Source organism: Gossypium arboreum, chromosome 5, assembly GCF_025698485.1.
Source record: "Gossypium arboreum isolate Shixiya-1 chromosome 5, ASM2569848v2, whole genome shotgun sequence".
In the NCBI taxonomy this organism is placed as follows: domain Eukaryota; kingdom Viridiplantae; phylum Streptophyta; class Magnoliopsida; order Malvales; family Malvaceae; genus Gossypium; species Gossypium arboreum.
In genome coordinates this window covers 23,364,516-23,382,525 of record NC_069074.1, presented here as the reverse complement: position 1 = coordinate 23,382,525, position 18,010 = coordinate 23,364,516, and the positions used below count along the sequence as shown (strand labels likewise).

The 18,010-nt window shown below is 31.6% G+C and overlaps 3 protein-coding genes across 4 annotated transcripts; 1 reads left to right on the top strand and 2 right to left on the bottom strand.

Moving 5' to 3' along the window:
• Nucleotides 1-1,498: 1,498 nt before the first annotated feature.
• Nucleotides 1,499-5,147, bottom strand: LOC108479598 (NAC domain-containing protein 17-like). Of its 2 annotated transcripts, XM_017782309.2 has the most exons (5): nucleotides 4,607-5,147; nucleotides 3,722-3,999; nucleotides 2,725-3,627; nucleotides 2,496-2,649; nucleotides 1,499-2,150 (listed from the first exon to the last, which is right to left on the bottom strand). In XM_017782309.2, exons 1-5 carry the CDS (start codon nucleotides 4,803-4,805, stop codon nucleotides 1,804-1,806), a joined length of 1,881 nt encoding a protein of 626 aa, XP_017637798.1. In that variant the 5' UTR covers nucleotides 4,806-5,147; the 3' UTR covers nucleotides 1,499-1,803. The 2 variants fall into 2 exon arrangements, with proteins under 2 accessions (XP_017637798.1, XP_017637797.1); XM_017782308.2 differs by having other exon boundaries at nucleotides 2,496-3,627.
• Nucleotides 5,148-10,141: 4,994 nt separating this feature from the next.
• LOC108479626 (co-chaperone protein p23-1-like) lies at nucleotides 10,142-12,562 on the top strand. Its single transcript, XM_017782340.2, has 6 exons — nucleotides 10,142-10,256; nucleotides 11,425-11,611; nucleotides 11,705-11,870; nucleotides 11,978-12,015; nucleotides 12,103-12,154; nucleotides 12,279-12,562. Exons 1-6 carry the CDS (start codon nucleotides 10,252-10,254, stop codon nucleotides 12,377-12,379), a joined length of 549 nt encoding a protein of 182 aa, XP_017637829.1. The 5' UTR covers nucleotides 10,142-10,251; the 3' UTR covers nucleotides 12,380-12,562.
• A 137-nt stretch (nucleotides 12,563-12,699) lies between these two features.
• On the bottom strand, nucleotides 12,700-17,988 carry LOC108479625 (probable F-actin-capping protein subunit beta). Its single transcript, XM_017782339.2, has 8 exons — nucleotides 17,573-17,988; nucleotides 15,915-15,985; nucleotides 15,005-15,118; nucleotides 14,709-14,791; nucleotides 14,555-14,628; nucleotides 14,251-14,367; nucleotides 13,160-13,255; nucleotides 12,700-12,979 (listed from the first exon to the last, which is right to left on the bottom strand). Exons 1-8 carry the CDS (start codon nucleotides 17,699-17,701, stop codon nucleotides 12,896-12,898), a joined length of 768 nt encoding a protein of 255 aa, XP_017637828.1. The 5' UTR covers nucleotides 17,702-17,988; the 3' UTR covers nucleotides 12,700-12,895.
• Between the last annotated feature and the right edge of the window lie 22 nt (nucleotides 17,989-18,010).

Genomic DNA, 18,010 nt, shown 5'->3' with positions numbered 1-18,010 from the left:
TATCATCATTTAAAAGTTATTTATATTAATATTTTTATAATTTAAAATCAAATTAAAATAAATTTTATTATTGGATTACAGTTCGAGTTAAATCAGACCCATCCAAATCAAAACAAGACCTTTACAGGTAAAACCAACTATCCAACCTAAACCAAACATAATATCTCCTATATTTCTCAAGACAGTACACCAGATCTCTATCAATTACAGACCATTAATATTAAGGGTGAGCAAAACTCGATTCGACTTGAAAAAATTAAAAAAAATTTAAATTTCGAGTTAAACAAATCGAGTTATTCGAGTTATTCGAGTCAACTCGAATTTTTTTTCAAATTTCGAGTTCGAATCGAGTTGAGTTTTCAAATTCGAATAATTCGAATATCAAACTATAATATTTTATATTTTTACCCCAAACTTCCAAACTTTTTTACTTTTCCCTCAAAACTTTTACTCCTCATTTTCTCCTAAAATATTTACTCTCATTCCATCCCAAACCCCCCAACCTACCCATAATCCATTTCCCACCAAAATTTTACTATCCCAATTACTTTTTCTCAAAATTTTATTTCTAAAAACCCTCAAAACTTTTTATTTTCTCCCAAAATTTTTACTCCCACTTTCTCCCTAAAATTTTTACTTCTTTCCCATCCCACCTCCCATCTACCCAAACCCATCCCTCCCCTAATTTTTTTAATATTTTTCTCCAAAATTTTACGCCCCTATTTATTTATTTTCCTCAAATTTTAATCCTCAAATTTTTTATTTTTCCCTAAACTTTTACTTCTCACCCTTTCAAATAAAAAATTAAAATTATCCAAAAAATCACTAGACATCAATAGTAATAATTTTATTTATATCTACTATTTATATTATTAAATTAAATTTCACATTTTATATTATTTATATTATTGAATTGTTTAGTCATATTGAATATTTATATTAAAATTAAATTATTAATTATGTCATTAAATATTCATGTTAAAATTTTATATTGATATTAATTTCACATTTTATCTTTAAAATAACTTTTATTAAAAATCACATTTTATATTTAATATATTTTTAATTCCAAAATATATGATGACAAGAATTTAAAGATAATTGAAACAACTAAGCAAGCAAAAAACTAACTCATATATAAAAGTTTAATAAATAAATTATGAGGTGATGAAAATTAATAAAATTTTGATTAAGGTGGACGAATTTTATTACAATGAATGACAATAGTTGCAAGGACCTAAAATTATTTTTTAAAATTTAACTCAAACAAATATATTCGATTTTATTTAAATTTCATCTCATTCGACTCGATTCAAGAAAATTTCAAATCAAATTAAAATGATAAAATATGATTCGTCAACTCGATTAACTCGAAATTTTTTCATTCAATTCAATTCGATCGAACGCTCACCCCTAAATTTAACACCTCTTCCCCAAGGATGCCATGCCATATCCAAACAATTTAATTACCAGTGTTAAAGATAAAGATGGTGTATCATAGTAGTTAACTGGCCGCGCATGGCAGCTAAATTTGCTTGACTGACTGCTTCAGTTCATATTTGTCAAAAACAGAGAAGAGGTTTCAACATGATAACTACATATAAATACGGTATTTACGACACACAAGAACGCCTACTAGAAAGAAATTTCAAGGTACCTATTATGCTTTCCTTCTACTAACACTTCTTCCTGAGACATTAAAAACTTTTTAATTTAATGACAAATTTGGACTTCACTATGCAACAATTTCACCAACTTCCCAGTAGAACATAACTAACAAAACTTCCCACTTACATTATATCTTCATGAGGAGATCGAACTCCTTACGACCCTAACCATCCCTATCAGAAACCATAATATAGCGCACAATGCACCTAAAATAGAAAATAAAAAGAACCCCTTATTCCTGCTTCTCCTCCGAGCAGTTGTGACACCATTGACTGTCAACGCATTGGTGTTTCTAACATTCATTCTCAACCTACTGAAGCTAGACATTCGCTCAAAGGCTCGGTTTACCAAAGGACTCTCAGATGCAGAAGCAGGAGTAGTAGGTATTGAATCCACAAATGACCACAGTGCAGTAGAAAATCGGCTTGCACCCTCGCCCTTTTTGTCACCTTCATCTTGATTATTACCATTGTACACCAAACCTAAAGATAACCAAAATAACCATATATAAGCAAAATTTTACAGTAAAGCAGTAAAGGAGTGACTAGCTTTTCCAATGACAAAAAAGTAGTTGAATATTAGCATTCTAGTCACTATAAGTAACTATAAATGAAAATAGTCGTATCAGAAGAAGCGGGCTCAAATTTCATTTTTAAGAAAGGTTTTTTGCCACGTGGACTTTTGGCATGTCTACCAAACCAACCATTTCATCAAGAACTTTGCAAGGAAAGGCTAAGACAACAACTTTGTCCAAAACAAATAAACAGTTCAGTGAATGCAAGATAATTTCACAAATGAATGCACGTTGATTTCCGCACGTGTTCTACCTGAACTTGAAGAGGCATTCCCAAGATTCGATCCTGATGGAGTAAAGACATCACCACTCTGATCATTTGTCCAAATTGAACCATTGATCTGATCCGCTTGGAGCTGTCGCTCCATCTCATTTCCAAAAGACTGGAACGGCAACTGGTAATCCACCTGATCCACAGTTGAATTGGGTACCAATTGCTGATCCATCATGTTATTTGTAGAGGAATGAAATTGATAACCAACCTGATTTAATATACCATCCTCGAAGGCATTCAATTGAGGCTGATTATCACTGATTGTATTCAATTGAGACTGCACCTGTTGATTATTCCCAAAGGCATTCGGTTGAAGCTGCAACTGCTTATCAACACCAGTGGCATTCAATTGGAACTGTAGTTCTTGATCCATATGATTGGTATTTGACTGGTGTTGCAATTGCGGTTCCAATGGGTAACTTACCTGATTTATCATATTTTCAGTATATGAGAATGGAACTATTCCTTGTTCAATAGGTCCAATGTCCTGTAGAAACATTGCTGCATCACAGTAGAGATCAAATTCACACAGTCCATCCCAGTCATTGAACTGCAGCCCATTCTCCACAGGTTTCTCAACATTGGAGGTGAGATCATCAATTTCCAGGAAGTCCTCTTCACATATTTGTGGAATTTGTTCAAACTGATCAGAAACAGAAGTGACCTCAGGTGCCTCTTGCAACTGCAAACGAGATGTAGGTGACTGGGAGAGTTCAAAGCTTGCATGGTCATGTACAACCTCAAGTGGCTTAGGAAGGAGTACATCCCTCGGAGATGTGTCCAGCAAAGTACTTTGTATCTCTTCTTCACCAGCAAGCCGAGGCAATATATTGTCAAAATGAGCTTGTGCCTGGGGAAGTGCAGGCTCAGCAGTGAATTGCCTCATAAACTCTTCAATATCATTCAATGGCGATTGAATTTGATTTTTAGCTTTTACGATGTCATCAGGAATGGCCTCATTTGGTTGTTTGACAGGGGTGATTACATCTACTGCTTTACTAGCATATTCCTCATCTGCCCATTCTTCCTCTTTAAATGGTGCCCCATACTGCTCTCCGTTTTTAGGGCCAGGTCCACTTTTTTTGTACAACTTATAAAGAGCATAATAGTCCTGAAATGCAAAAGAGAAACAGAGAAATAATAAAAAGAAAATATACAGGACTAAAACTAGAAAAGTTTCTGGGCAAACTTCTTCAGCCGCATACCTTTACGTTCTGGCATCTCTTGAGCTCCTCTTCATCAAGGGTATACTCATGCATCACCCAATCAGTTCGCTCACCAATAGGTGCACGCCCTCTGTAGAAAACCAACGTTTTCTTGACTCCAACTGTCCGAGAATTACAGGTAACAGTACGATCCTTTCCTGTTGCCTTCCAATACCCGTGTCCAGTTGCCCTGTTTGACCTTGCTGCATTAGGATATTTCCTGTCTCTTGGACTGAAGAAGAACCATTGTCTATCTCCAGACTTCAGAATTGATTGTGCTGTATAACATATTTTTCGCTCATTAGAAAGCCGCTAATACAACAAATAAAGCAAAATCGGAAAGTAGGAACCAACAAACGTTAGCTACTGCTTGAAGTTTTTCAAACAAGCAGTCCATCTAAAAGACAAATAGAATCAAGAGCCTCGAATAGGAACAAAAAACAAACCACTGTTCTAACGAATCATTGAGACATCTGAAAACCCCATTGGTTAATCTGATTTAAGGACTATGGAGCCTGAATAAATCATTTAGGCCAATAGTTCCATCATAAAAATTCATACAAACAAACAGTAGAATTATTGCACAAACCCAAGTCAACGTAATCCAAGGATGTTCTAAAATGAATAAGAAAAAAAATGAAGAGATAAAAACAGCAATTTCAACATACAAAAACGAATAGCCCACATATTCTTCACAATACAAACCCATACGATAAACAAAACAATAACAAATAAAATCAAAACAAACCCACAAAAAAAGAAAAAGCAATCTAATAAAAGGGAAACGAAGTCAACGGATATATTTGCTCAATTATCAGTTAAACTAAACATGTAGCCAAGAATCAAATAATAATTTGAGGGTTAGAAAAAGAGAGAAGAATTTACCAGGCAACTCCTCAGGATCCCACTTGTAAACATCAGTTTCCCTTATGATATCAAGCTTGAGCTTTCTTCTACAGATCTTTCTCTTTAAATAATAAAGAACCAGCTCCTCGTCAGTTGGGTGAAACCTAAACCCCGGTGGCCACACTTGATCCTCGCCAAAACATGAATCAGTCGTCGCAGCTTTCGCCGCCACTGTCATCTCTCTTGATGATAAAAAAATTCTCTTTTTTTTTTTTCTTTATGATTGAAAAAAAAAAAGCTTTCTCAACAAGAAAGCAAAAATTGATCACAAAACAAACTTTATTTCACATGATTTAGAATTAGAGAAAAATATATATTATATTAAAAAAAGAACTGGAGCAAATTTGGGGGTTGGGTAGAAAAAATAAAAGAGAGAGTGGCAGTCAAAGAAGAAAATTCGAAGGAGACTTAATGGACCAAGGCGTTTTCCATAAGAAAAAGAAGAGATTAGGTTACAAAAAAACCGGACTAATACTACTTCGAACTTCCTTACCTGGAAACTTCCTTCCATTGAAAATATAATATGTGACGTAATGGTGCGTGAATTAAGTTTACATGTTAAAAAAATTATTACTAGTAAATTACGATTAAGTGCATCCAATCCAACTATCGTTGAAAATTGTAATTTTTAGAATTGAGTAATAAAAAAAAAGTCGTTATTTGATAAATTCTTAACTAAGAGGGTAAATACATTCAAGTTTATTTAAAATTATATTTTTTAATAGATAATAATATAATATTAATTGAGTTATTCAAATATTAAAATTAAATTAACTAATTTTCATAACAAAACAATCATAAAAAAACTTAACTAAAATGGTAAATTACACTGCAAGTTCCCCAAATACTTAATTTCTTTTTGATCACCAATTTTTAAACTTTCAAATAGTTACTTGATTAATTGAGTTTGGTTTTATTTGTTTTATTTCCGTTAAGTGTGGTTAAATTTTTAAAAAGTGTGATGTGGTAGTTCAAAATCAATATAATAATATATTTAACTATCAACTTTTACATGTGTCAATTTAGCCATAAATTTTAAAAAGTAACACTTTAACATTTACATATTATCTTAATTTGATTCTAATTCTATAAAATTTAATATATAATACATAAATATTTTCGAAAAAGTTATATTAAAATATTATTTTTTCAATTATATTATAATTCTTTAAAATATTTATTTTATATATAATTTTAGAATTAGGACAATTTTGAAACAATACGTAAACATTAACATATAATTTTTTTAAAATTTATAATTAAATTGACATATCACGTTAAATTCGATGGCGAAATTTGTTATTATACTAATTTTTCAACTATTAATCAATCCTGTCAAATGCTTAACAGTACTTAACAAAAATAAACAAAGAAAACAAACTAAATTAGTTTAATATCCATTTTGAAAGTTTTAAAAGTTGAGTTATCAAATTGAGTTACTTACTGAATAGTTTACCCAAAAATCATGAAAGAAAAAAATTAAAATTTAAAGTACTCCACTCATAGGCTGTTAAAGTATGCAAGAAAAGCTCATTCTACTATTAAAAAATAAAAATATATTAAAATATACTCTTAATTAATATGTTATATATTTTATAATTAAATTTAAATTTAAAATACTTTTTAATATTTCAATTGAAACCGGATCGATTCGTGTAAAAATTTTTATCCGAGCCCAACTTTTGGACAAAAAGAAATGTAATTATATAAATTTTCTCCTTTATATTTTCATTGACATGCATTTTTCTTTGTTAATTTTCCTAAAATAATGTAATAATAAATGTTTAAAAAACATGCTATAATTTTGAATAATAATAATAATAAATAAAACTAACGAAACAAAATTAAAACAGAAAACATAAATGCTGAGTTAAAACTTTCACTCACCTCTAATATCTCTACAGAAAATATAACTTGAAAGGGAAGAAAAGGATATTTTATTTTATTCTATTTTTCAATTAGAAAGAGAACAAACGTACTTTGATTGAACTTGTAGGAGAAATTAGTATTTAGAAATTATGATTTGCACCAAAGTGATGTTAGCAGTTTACACTTATTTATATTATGGATCTGTTGTTTAAAATAAAAATATAGTTGGATGTCAATTTCCTCGAATCTTGACACATTTAAAAGTGAAAATTAGTATATCTAATAGGAGTAAGATCTCCTTCGAAATACACAAGCATATAATCTCTCGTTCTCCATAAATACTTGAGTATATGCTTAACAATTTGTCAGTGTCTTGGTTTTGGATTTGGCTGATATCGACTTATCAACCTCACTACAAAACAGATATCTAGATGTATGTATAACATACATGAGACTTCATACTACCGAAGCATAAAAAACCTTTCTCATGTTCTCTCTTTCTTCCACTGTCTTAGGATAATTCTCTAAAAAAAGATGAAATCCTGCTACCGAGGGTTGATTTCCCTTCTTCAAATCTGTCATTACATAATGCTCCAATATCTTATATATGTATGAAGCTTGAGACAGTAATATTACTTTATTCTTTCTATTTCTTAGGATTCGAATGCCTAGAATAAAATTAGTTTTTACTAAGTCCTTCATGTTAAACTATTGGGTTAACCGTAATTTAATTGATAACAATGTCCGTATATAATTCCCAACAAGTAGAATGTCATTGACATATAGAACGAGAAATACCACATTCATCCCATAAACGTTTATAAACACAAGATTCATCTACGCTTTGCTCAAACTCAAAAGTCTTGATCACTTGATCAAATCATTGATTCCATGAGTGAGATGTTTGCTTAAGCTCATATATAGATTTAAGCAAGTTATGCTTGTTTCCTTTAGCTATATATATGGTATGTTACATCATATAGATGCTCTTTTCGAAAAAATTATTCAAAAACGTTATCTTAACATCAATTTGTCAGATCACGTAATTGAGAGTCACTGCAATGGATAACAACATACGGATTGACTTGAGCATGGCAACCAGAGAAACAGATTCTTTGTAATCAATACATTCTTTCTAAGTATAACTTTTTGCTACAAGTCTAACATTTATACTTGAAGCCTATACCTTAAAACAAAAAAGATAAATAATATCACTATAAAATTCTATCTTAGGTAAATCAAAATAATAAGAGAAACAAAATCAAAGTGAAAGTGATAGATAAACTCTTTGAATTCATACTAAACAAATGTTTGGTAATAACTTTAAGCGTTGCTTCAGATATGTCAAGAGATTTTATTTTTTATATTTTGTGAATGTCTTAACATCTCCTCATTAGTTTATTAAATTTTGAATTATAAAATTTTAGATTAATTATTTAAGTATAAAAAGATAATTTTACATAAAATACAATTATTTTATACATTTTATATTTTTTATGTTAATTTGAGTGTAGATGTTTTACTGAATTGGACAGCAACTCCTCATCCACCTAGTAAGTTTAAAATTTAAATCTTGCATCTATTTTTGGGTGTTTGGTAATAAATTTAATTGTAATTTAAAAATAGTTTAATCACTTTTTAACCTTTTAATTTATAAAAAAATTATTTTAATTCTTTATTTAAATTTCCGTCTTTTTAGCTCTTAAACTTATTTTTTTGTCAAATCACTTCAAAATTTATGGAAACATTAACATTGTTAACTTTGCTAACGTTATAGCTTCGTGGATGACATGTCAGCACTTAATTAAACTTAAAAAATTTAAAAATTTTAATAAATATATTTTTATACCTTTTAATAATTTTAATGGTTTTAAATTTTAAAATTTTTAATTTTTAAAATTTTAAAAAATTAATAAAATACTGATATGTCATCCACAAGACAGTTCACGTGTGTACCACATCAGCAAACGTTAATTTTTCCATCTATTTTAGAATGATTTGATAGAAAACGTAAGTTTAATGGCTAAAATAAGTGAAAAATTAATGAAGGGCTAAAATGATTTTTTTTTTAAATTTAGAGGGCCAAATAAGTTATTATGTCTTTTGAATTTTATTTTTTTTACAATGTAAAATTAAAGGGCTAGTATTCACACATCCGAAATAAGGTTCTACCACTTCTCTCAAACCCTACGTGGGTTTTGTCGGTGACTTTTTGAAATTTGAAGTTTAATAAATTGATGAATTACAATTTTATTTATACTTACTTTATATGTAAAATAAACATACCACATTTACTTGACCCTATTATATTATATTTATATCAAAAATTGAAAAAATATTTCTTAGGGTGAATATTTGATCGAATTGAGTCGAATTAAGTTAAAAATTTTGAGTTAATTGAGTTAACGAGTTATATTTTATCATCCTAACTTGATTTGAATTTTTTTCAAATCGAATCGAGTGAAATAAAATTTGAGTCGAGTTGAATCGAGTGAAATCATTCTAGTTAAATTTAAAAATTTAAACATATCAAATTAAAATATTGTTACAAGATAACTAATTACACGATAGAGTGAGTAGAGCACATAAATTTGAAATCATATATATTTGAAAAAATTAAAGCAAAATAATAAAAAATAATATACTTTATCATTTAGATCCCAAAATTGTTCTTTTAGAAAATTGTTAAAATTTTACCTTTCTTTATATATTATTTAGATTTTTTTAAAAATTATAATTTTTAAAAATATAAATTTTGGATTTTTTATAAATATTTTAAATTTTAAAATTATTTTGAATTATTTTGTAATTTTTATTGAGAGAGAAACTAATTTATTCATTTTAAAATTAATGAGGGACTAAAGAGGTATTTATATTAATCAGTTATTCGAATTGTAAAGTTCAAAATAATTTTTCAAATAACTCAATTCGATTAACTCAAAATTTATTTATTTTTATTTTTTGAATTGAGTTTTACTCGATATTTATATAAAATTTTGTTTTTAATTAATTAGTAAAGAATATTAAGATGAAATAACAATTCACGTTTTATTTATAAAATATTTAAATAAATTTTAATTACTTTAATTCTTTATATACAACTCAAATTTAATCTTCCTGGATTCAGACTTTTCATGCTTGGAATTTTTGAGTTCATATATTTTATCATCGTCATTTCGACCTAGTAAAAATCGCCATAAAAGATAAAAAGCAAAACCCAATAATAATAATAATAACTTTTGGTAAAAGTATAGTAGATATCATTGTACTAAGTGTTGGATTGTATTTTTCCTCATCAATTAAAAAGAAAGCAAATTAATTCATCTTCGTTAGATTAATAAGCATACTAATCATTCTATTAAAAATTCTATCTATTTCCATTATTAAATACTAGTTTCGTATGTCTACATAAGATATATATATATAGCACATCACATGTCACTTTTCGGTTATTCCATCAACCAAACCTATTTGTAAGAGTACAATGGGATAAAATTTTTATGTTTGATATAACATATAGGGATTAATTTGTCTATTTTTAAGTAGATTAGGCGAAATACAAACTAACTACTAGTATAAGGGCCTATATGGTAATTTTACCATAACATCTTTTTTCATTTTTTTACCCAAAGAGCCTATAAATATATTCCAAACCTCACTATGCACTTTACCAGCCTGCTGCATCAACATCGCTTATCACTCTTTGAGGAACCAAACAAGCTAGTTATTAAAAGTAAGCTGTGAATCGCCCAAACATGAGGTATTTTTCTCTTCACCTTCTCTCTCTTTTTTTTTAAAATTTTTTTTTCTTATTTTCCATTACACGCTTTTGCTTTTAGTTGTTTGGTCGCTTAGATTATGGAGGAAATGAAAGAAAAAAAAAATTGAACATCGACTTCCATTGCAACTATTGTTTGTTTACCCTTGTTTTTGGGCTTTTCAGGCTATAACTGTTCTGGGTTTTTTTTTAATAATTAAAAAATATATTTAGGGGTCTTCTCTGGGTTTCTGTTATTTTCATTCTGCTGCAAAGAGAAGTTTTGAAGGGATTAAGCCTTTTTTTTTTAATTAATATTAGTTTTGTGGGAGGTGTTGATATGAAGATGATACTAGGAAACTATTTAATACTTGAACTTTCAATTAAATGACAAGAACTTTATGATAATGGGAAACCAATTTGTTAGATATGGTTTGAAATTGTAAATCAAATACTCTCATTCTCGTATCCATTGTTTGTGGTGTTAGGTTAGAGGAGGTTGATGATGGATGTTGCTTGTTTTTTTGAGTCTCTAGGGGTTTGGAGCAATGGAGCGTTGGATATCTATGTTCTTTCTGCTGAAAAAGTGGGGATATTTGGGATTGCTTTGGTTGTTTATTGAAAATTTATTCCACTTTTAGTGTATTTTTATTTTAGGAAATGACTCATGGCATTTATGTTCAGTCACCTGTGTTGCCAACCTGTTCTGATTCTTGTAAGAGTGCCTTATTTAACTTTTGAAACTTTTTAAAGTCTGATGATGCTATCATTTCAATGAAGGAACTTGCTCATAGATATTGATATAGGGCGCATAATCTTGTATGTTATGAGGTTTGAACCTGTTTGATTGTTTAAGCGTGAGTATAGACCTGCCAGATTTCCGGAATTTTGGATGTTGCCATGATGGATGGATTCTTTGCTGTTAGATCATGACCTCATCTTAGCGTCTACCCGTTGTTTTGTTTGCATATCTTTTATTTCAGCTGTGACACCTTGTGCCACTTGTCTCTTAAATCGTCAATTTTTATTGAACATATGTAATGTAGATTTTCTTGTTTATGCCAGACGAATATGGGCATTGTTTTTCTATATGATAGTGGTGTAAATATTCGAGTTGGAAGTAAGTTATCTATGTAGTCTTTATTTAATTTGGACATACTTTATGTTGCAGCCGACATCCCATCGTGAAATGGGCCCAGAGATTGGATGATGTCTTCATAACTATTGAGCTTCCTGATGCTCAGGACGTGAAGCTTAAACTAGAGCCCGAAGGAAAATTCTTCTTCTCTGCCAAAAGTGGAGCAGACAAAATTCCCTATGAAGTTGATTTGGATCTACATGACAAAGTCGACGTTGATGTATGTCAGCAGCTATAGTCTCAATTCTTAGGATTGACCTTTAATACATATTGCCTATATAGTTTAATATATGTCATTCTGATATGCTTGCAGGGAAGCAAGGCTAGTGTTGGAAATAGAAATATCTGTTACCTTGTGAAAAAGGCTGAGAGCAAGTGGTGGAGCAGATTACTGAAACAGGAAGGGAGACCTCCTGTGTTTTTGAAAGTTGATTGGGATCGATGGGTTGATGAAGATGAGGACGATGTGGATACTAAGCGTAAGACTTATTCCCTCAATTCTCATATGGTTTTTTCACTGCTTTGTTTTCATGGTGAAAGGGGCTCATTTTTTTAGTTTGACTCACTGGGGAATTTTTGTTGCCAGCCGCACCTGATATGGACTTTGGGGACTTCGACTTTTCTGTGAGTGCCAATGTTATCACTTAATATTTAATTATCAAAGTCTAAACTGGACTAACACCATTTGCTTCTATTTCCCTTTTGTTACAGAAGATGAACATGGGTGGTGGTGAAGGCTTTGGTGCGGTTGAAGGTGAAGATGGTAAGTTTTGTAATCTGTCCAGTATTGATTAGAGTGTGCGAATTTGCTGTCAGGATCTTGACTTGGTAGTTTGTTCCGATATCTCTATATTAATTCAATGAATCTCGATGCTTTATCCTTGCAGATGATGACAGTGACACTGAAGATGAAAATGTGGAAGAAATACCAGCTCCAAAGAAAGATGCCTCATCATCTGGTGCCGAGCATGAAGTCAAAAACGTTTAAGGCCGTATGTTGGTTTGTTCTCGTATTTCTAGTTGAGTTGCATGCTTTTAGATACATAACAACATTATTTATTAATGTTTCCTTCACTTGTTGAGCCCCCCGTTCTTGTGGAAAACTCTGGTCATTATGAGATTGTGAGAGTTATCATAGCCTTTTATCGGATATGAATTAGTGAAATTAAAATCTTGCTTGTATTGCATTCCCCATATGAATGGTCTCTTTATATCATCTCCTAGATGAGTTTGTACTTCAAATACAATTAGGGCACATGCACTCACACCATCTGAGCAAATACCCAAATTGAAGGATAACGCTGGATATTTGCAGATTGAAATGTTATTAAGCAAAAATCTCATCAAGAACATCATGTATTGTTGTAAAAGCAGACTGGAAATAAGTCAGTCGTACAGTGTCATTTGTATTTTCTCAACACATACCATACACAAAGCATACTCGGGTCAATCTAGTAATGCAAATATGACACAAGCTTCAATTTCTTATGGCATGGAATCCATATTAACTGTCAGGCAATCTCATCGGCAGCACCTCAGAAGGTGGCCGTAAAGTGCAAACCATCTCTCTCGTCTTTCCAAAGTAGACCTGCAAAATATGTAGACATATGAATGATGGCACTGAAAACAATTATCAGGTAACGTGCAAAGGCAATTCAAACGAAGAAAGTAGTACCTGCAAAATATGTAAACATATGAATGATGGCACTGAAAACAATTATCAGGTAACGTGCAAAGGCAATTCAAACGAAGAAAGTAGTAGACATACCTGATCCAATGAGTTCCGGAGCTTGCCCTCCATTTCTTCTATCATCTTTCCCATATTACAAAGATGACCATCAGCAACTGGGAGATTCATGTTCATCTACGGACAAAAAAGGTTAAAGGTGAAAAGGGAGTTGAGACCCTGACCAGAGCTTCACATATGAGTGCACAAACATACACAGAAAATAAGCGTTAAGGTAACTGTCAAGTAAATACATTCAAGTAAACAAGAACTTATGCTCAGTTCATAGCACATCAGTGTCAAAGAGTAAAAACCGAACCAGACACCATATTGTAAGACTCAATCTGATTTTTTAGGGGCAAGTGAAAACAAAAATTTAAGTCCAATTATCATGGATAGCAAGAGGCACTTAATGTTCTGCCTGCAATTTATACAGAAAAGCATTATAATATCAGAGACAAATTAGCTAAGTTTTTTGCTCTAGAACTATTTTGATCCGACTCTGTGGTAACATAGTTTCAGAGATCTTGTTCATTCTAAGGGTTTTTCAGGTAGAGGTTACTGTTTGTGAAGCTGATGATAAAAATCTTGCCTTACCCCATCCAAATAGTCCACATACATCAAGATAGCAAATAGAGGGAAAACATGTAAAATCAACAATTTAAAAAAAAAACTGCATTAATAAGGCAAGTTAGCCTTTCAAACATAATTCTGATTGTCCCATCTTACTAGTCTATGGTTTGGAATGCAACGTCTCGTTCATATAAATAGGACAAGGAAAGAAGACCCATGAAGGACTCACACAGGATTTCAGATGATCAATACTAGTTATGCACCTTTTTTCCTATTAGATCTAAACAATCATCGCCCCTAAGTCCAAGGTCATTAATTCATTGGCACTTGGGATGAAGAAATTCCAAAACCTGTTTCAACTTTCCAATGTTTCCAAAATAGAATGGATACTAATGGATTGTAAAAAAGAATAGTTAAATATCTATGAACCACTATCAACCAACATAAAGCTGCGTTACCACTATCAACCAACATAAACCTGCGTTCTCCAACAATTTATTTGCTTTTCACTAGGTTGAAAGCTTCACCCCTTCATGTTATAAAAAAGTCCCACCAATTACCTGTCGTCTGATAGATCCAGACAAACTGAAAGTGCCTGATGACACGTCATCTGTAGTCAAAGACAGCATGACTGTACTAGTCAAGCAATATCGAGTTGTTTCTTCTTCTGGTCCAACCTAAATAAAAGGTTAGAGTGCAACATGAGCAAGAGAATGCAGAATAAAGTAACGAACTTACTGTCCATGGAGGAATAAATGGTAAAATAGATACACAAAATAAACCCCCAAAAAGAAAGAGGAGGATAGAAAGGCCTGAGATAAGAATAGAAGTTCTACCCTAATTGTATCGACCCATTGATTTTACCTCTATAACATGAATAGCATCCCATGTTCCCTCCTCCAAATAACCTCTCCGCCCTTGCCCAGTCTTTGAACCATCTTTCTCCAATAGCCAATGACAGCAAATTAGAACTGACAACGCTCACTAGTTTTATTTAGGTTAAAAATAAGCTGCTTACCTTTCTTTACCAAAAAGCAGGCTACAAAGCCTTCATTGTCATCTTCCCACATATAGACAGATGAGATGCCACCTTCATAATACCTATTCTTTTATTGGTTAAACATAAATAAATGAATGGTAATAAAGCAAATACTGCATAAAGTAAATGCATTAAAAGTCGATTGAGTTATGCCTTAAAACCCCATATCCAACCACAATAAAAAGAAAATCATAACGCAGATAGAAATCAATTGCAATCAAACCCACACTAATAGCATATTAGTAAACAAAGCACAATGTAAGTAAGAACCTTACTGGTCACAATAGACTGTAAAGATATCGTTAGCTTCAATTTCCAGTTGCCTCAATTTTGAAGATGGATAAGGTGCATCTTCCAATCGTGGGTGGTATTTATTTGACCAAGGTGATCTACAAACAGTACAAAATCATAAATTATGATTGAAAATTGTCATTCTGCAAGTGAAAAAGAACTCAATGTAACTGAAAAGATGGCCTTAAAGCATCATACAAGACATGAAACGGAAGGAGCAGCATTTGATGTAAGACTGATTTGCTGCTGACATGATTCATAACATCTAAAAAACAGTACCGACTTTGGAAAACTCTGATTCTGGAGCTAGTGTTTGTATTTAGGTTGGAGTAAATCATATATAGATAATGAACAGGCAAATACGTCTAAACACACACAGAGGAGAGAAAACACTGTGGCATAATTCCAATATTCTATATGTTTATTCAACATCATGCTAACATGTGCAGTGCTCTGGATTGTAGGTGCAAGCTTCTTCCACCATTAAAACTTTACAACTGTTTCACCATAAACATTTTCGAGGGCAAATGCCCCCGGAGAAGCCAACATATTTAAAAACATACAGTGCTATGGATTAGAGGTGCAAGATTTTATAAACAATTAGAGGGAGACCTGGAAGTGGCCACATCTATAATCCTTTACCCAATTTCAACATAGGAATTAAGAGAAATAAATAAATAAAACCTACAAAAGATTGTTAATATAGTCATTATTGTTTAGGCAAGATAAATGAGGAGAAGGACCTTCCTTTTCATTGACGTCAAATCAGAACAAAAATACAAACAGGCAAGAACATAAAAATAGCTTAAGGGGCCTTAGGCTACAATAGGGAGGGCAAAATAAGTTCAGGATATAACCTATATATAGATATATTAATCAGAAGCGTAAAGCTACCTATATGAATCAGCATCTCTGTTGTATTCGCATAAAATGAACCTCTTCCCACTGTCATCATCGCTTAAAACCTGTTGTCAAATAAAAAAATCCAATCAACTTATTCATCTAAATCAATGGAACAAAACTCATTTGTTGTTACATGTGCCATATCAGAAGTTTTTCATGGCAAAAAAACCAATAGGTCAGTGAATAAGATTGTATGTAACAAATTGGCAAGAGGATACCACAAAATCAACTGCTAAAAAACGGGAATTGAAAATTTTCAGCAAAGAGATGATTATATATGATATAAAAACTAGTAAAGCGACTAATTTATTTGATTGGGGAACAGTACAAATAGAAAGCTACTAGCTTTGAAGACAAAATGAAGAGCTCAAAGTGAGAAAAAAATATTGCTAATAAAGTTGAACTCAAGACACAAATAGCCAATCATTATAGTGTGTTTTACTCTTATAGCTCACATCACATCATGACAACCAATTGCAAGGAGATCAAACCAATTACTGTTCCAGATGCAGACAGAACCAGACACACACACATATCACAAATTGAACAAAATAATGGATCAAGAGGGGAAAAATGGAGCTAGGGATCTATAACATGGCAATTCTTATGAATGATAATAAATACACACACATTAGTACAAAGAAACTCAAACAAATTGCAAAATAATGGATTAAGAGAAAGAAAAATTGAAGTACAGTTAGGGATCTATTACATGGCAATTTTTATGAATGATGAATAAACATTCATCATGAGAATAATTTTTTCTTTAATATTCACAAGACCAATACAATGAGCTTATAACATGAAATTATCAAGGAGGAGTATCTCTTGGAGAACAATTTAAGTTCATGCAGCTGGTGACAAAAATGAGAAAGAAGACAAAGATACTCTATCCCGTATTTGAATGTAGGGTGAAATCAAGGTCCAAAAGAACTTAAATCCCCATTCAATTGTATCTTCATCCAATTATTTGGTCAAATTGCTCGGTTCCTCCCAGTAGATGGGACAAGAGTATCATTTGACAACAATGGCTAAATACATTTGTTCCACAGCTTTAAGAAATTAAGTAACCAAAAGCAAAACGGTGAAATTTATTGCTTAAAAGTTCAAAGCGACAGCCATGACTTCAAACTAGCATAGATGGATGAATGCGTACAGAACAATCAATAATTCCATTTAAAAAAACACAATTTGTCAAAGAACTTGTCAAAAAATAAAATTTAAGTGTTTGTTCACTTTAATACTTCAAATAACTGAATCTTAAATAAAACTCATACTAACGTAAGCACTCACGGAAGATCATTAAATTTTTATTTTCTAATGCAGATCATTGCTATGGTTTCCAGACACTTTCTTTTGGTTAAAAAAAAAAAAAGCAACACCAAAAACATTTTCGCTTAAAATCTTATACTCCATTATCGATCTTTCATGGTACATTTTCCATAATGATCTCAACACAGATTTCTCCGGAAAAAAAGAACCCTAAAACGATTCATATCTTAAACTTTACTCCATTCTTTTACCAGAAAAATTATTAAGCCATTTAAAAAAGGAAATAATCGATTCGAGCAAGACTAACGGACGAAATTTACAAAAATGGAGAAACAGGGAGAAATTAAAAATGAAAAAACACACACAAAGGATATGACCTGGAGAGGGAGATCAACTTGAGAGAGGAGATCGGAGGAGTTGTGAGGCAAAAGGCTTAAAAGAGCAGAAAGTGCTGTCTCTGAGTGACGAGGCGGCATTCTTCGCATCAGTCCCATGGCTGCCTCCATGTTTTTTCCTCGCCCGCCCGACTCAATTTATTACGGTATAATCCAAACAGGGAAAGTAAAAGAAAAGCAGATATTGTAATGGATATTAGCAGCAATATTTGAATTTTGAGAGATGAGGAAAAACTTTAAAGAGGAAAAGCATAACAAAGGAGTGGCTTGTTTGTTTGATCCGAGTCTCTCTCAGGGTAAGGGGGTACCACCACCACCACCTCTGTTTACATCAAAAAAGTTTTATGATAATTTAATTAGAGCGCTCTTGGATTGGATTAAAGAGCTGATTATTATCATTACCTTCAAAATGTATTTTTA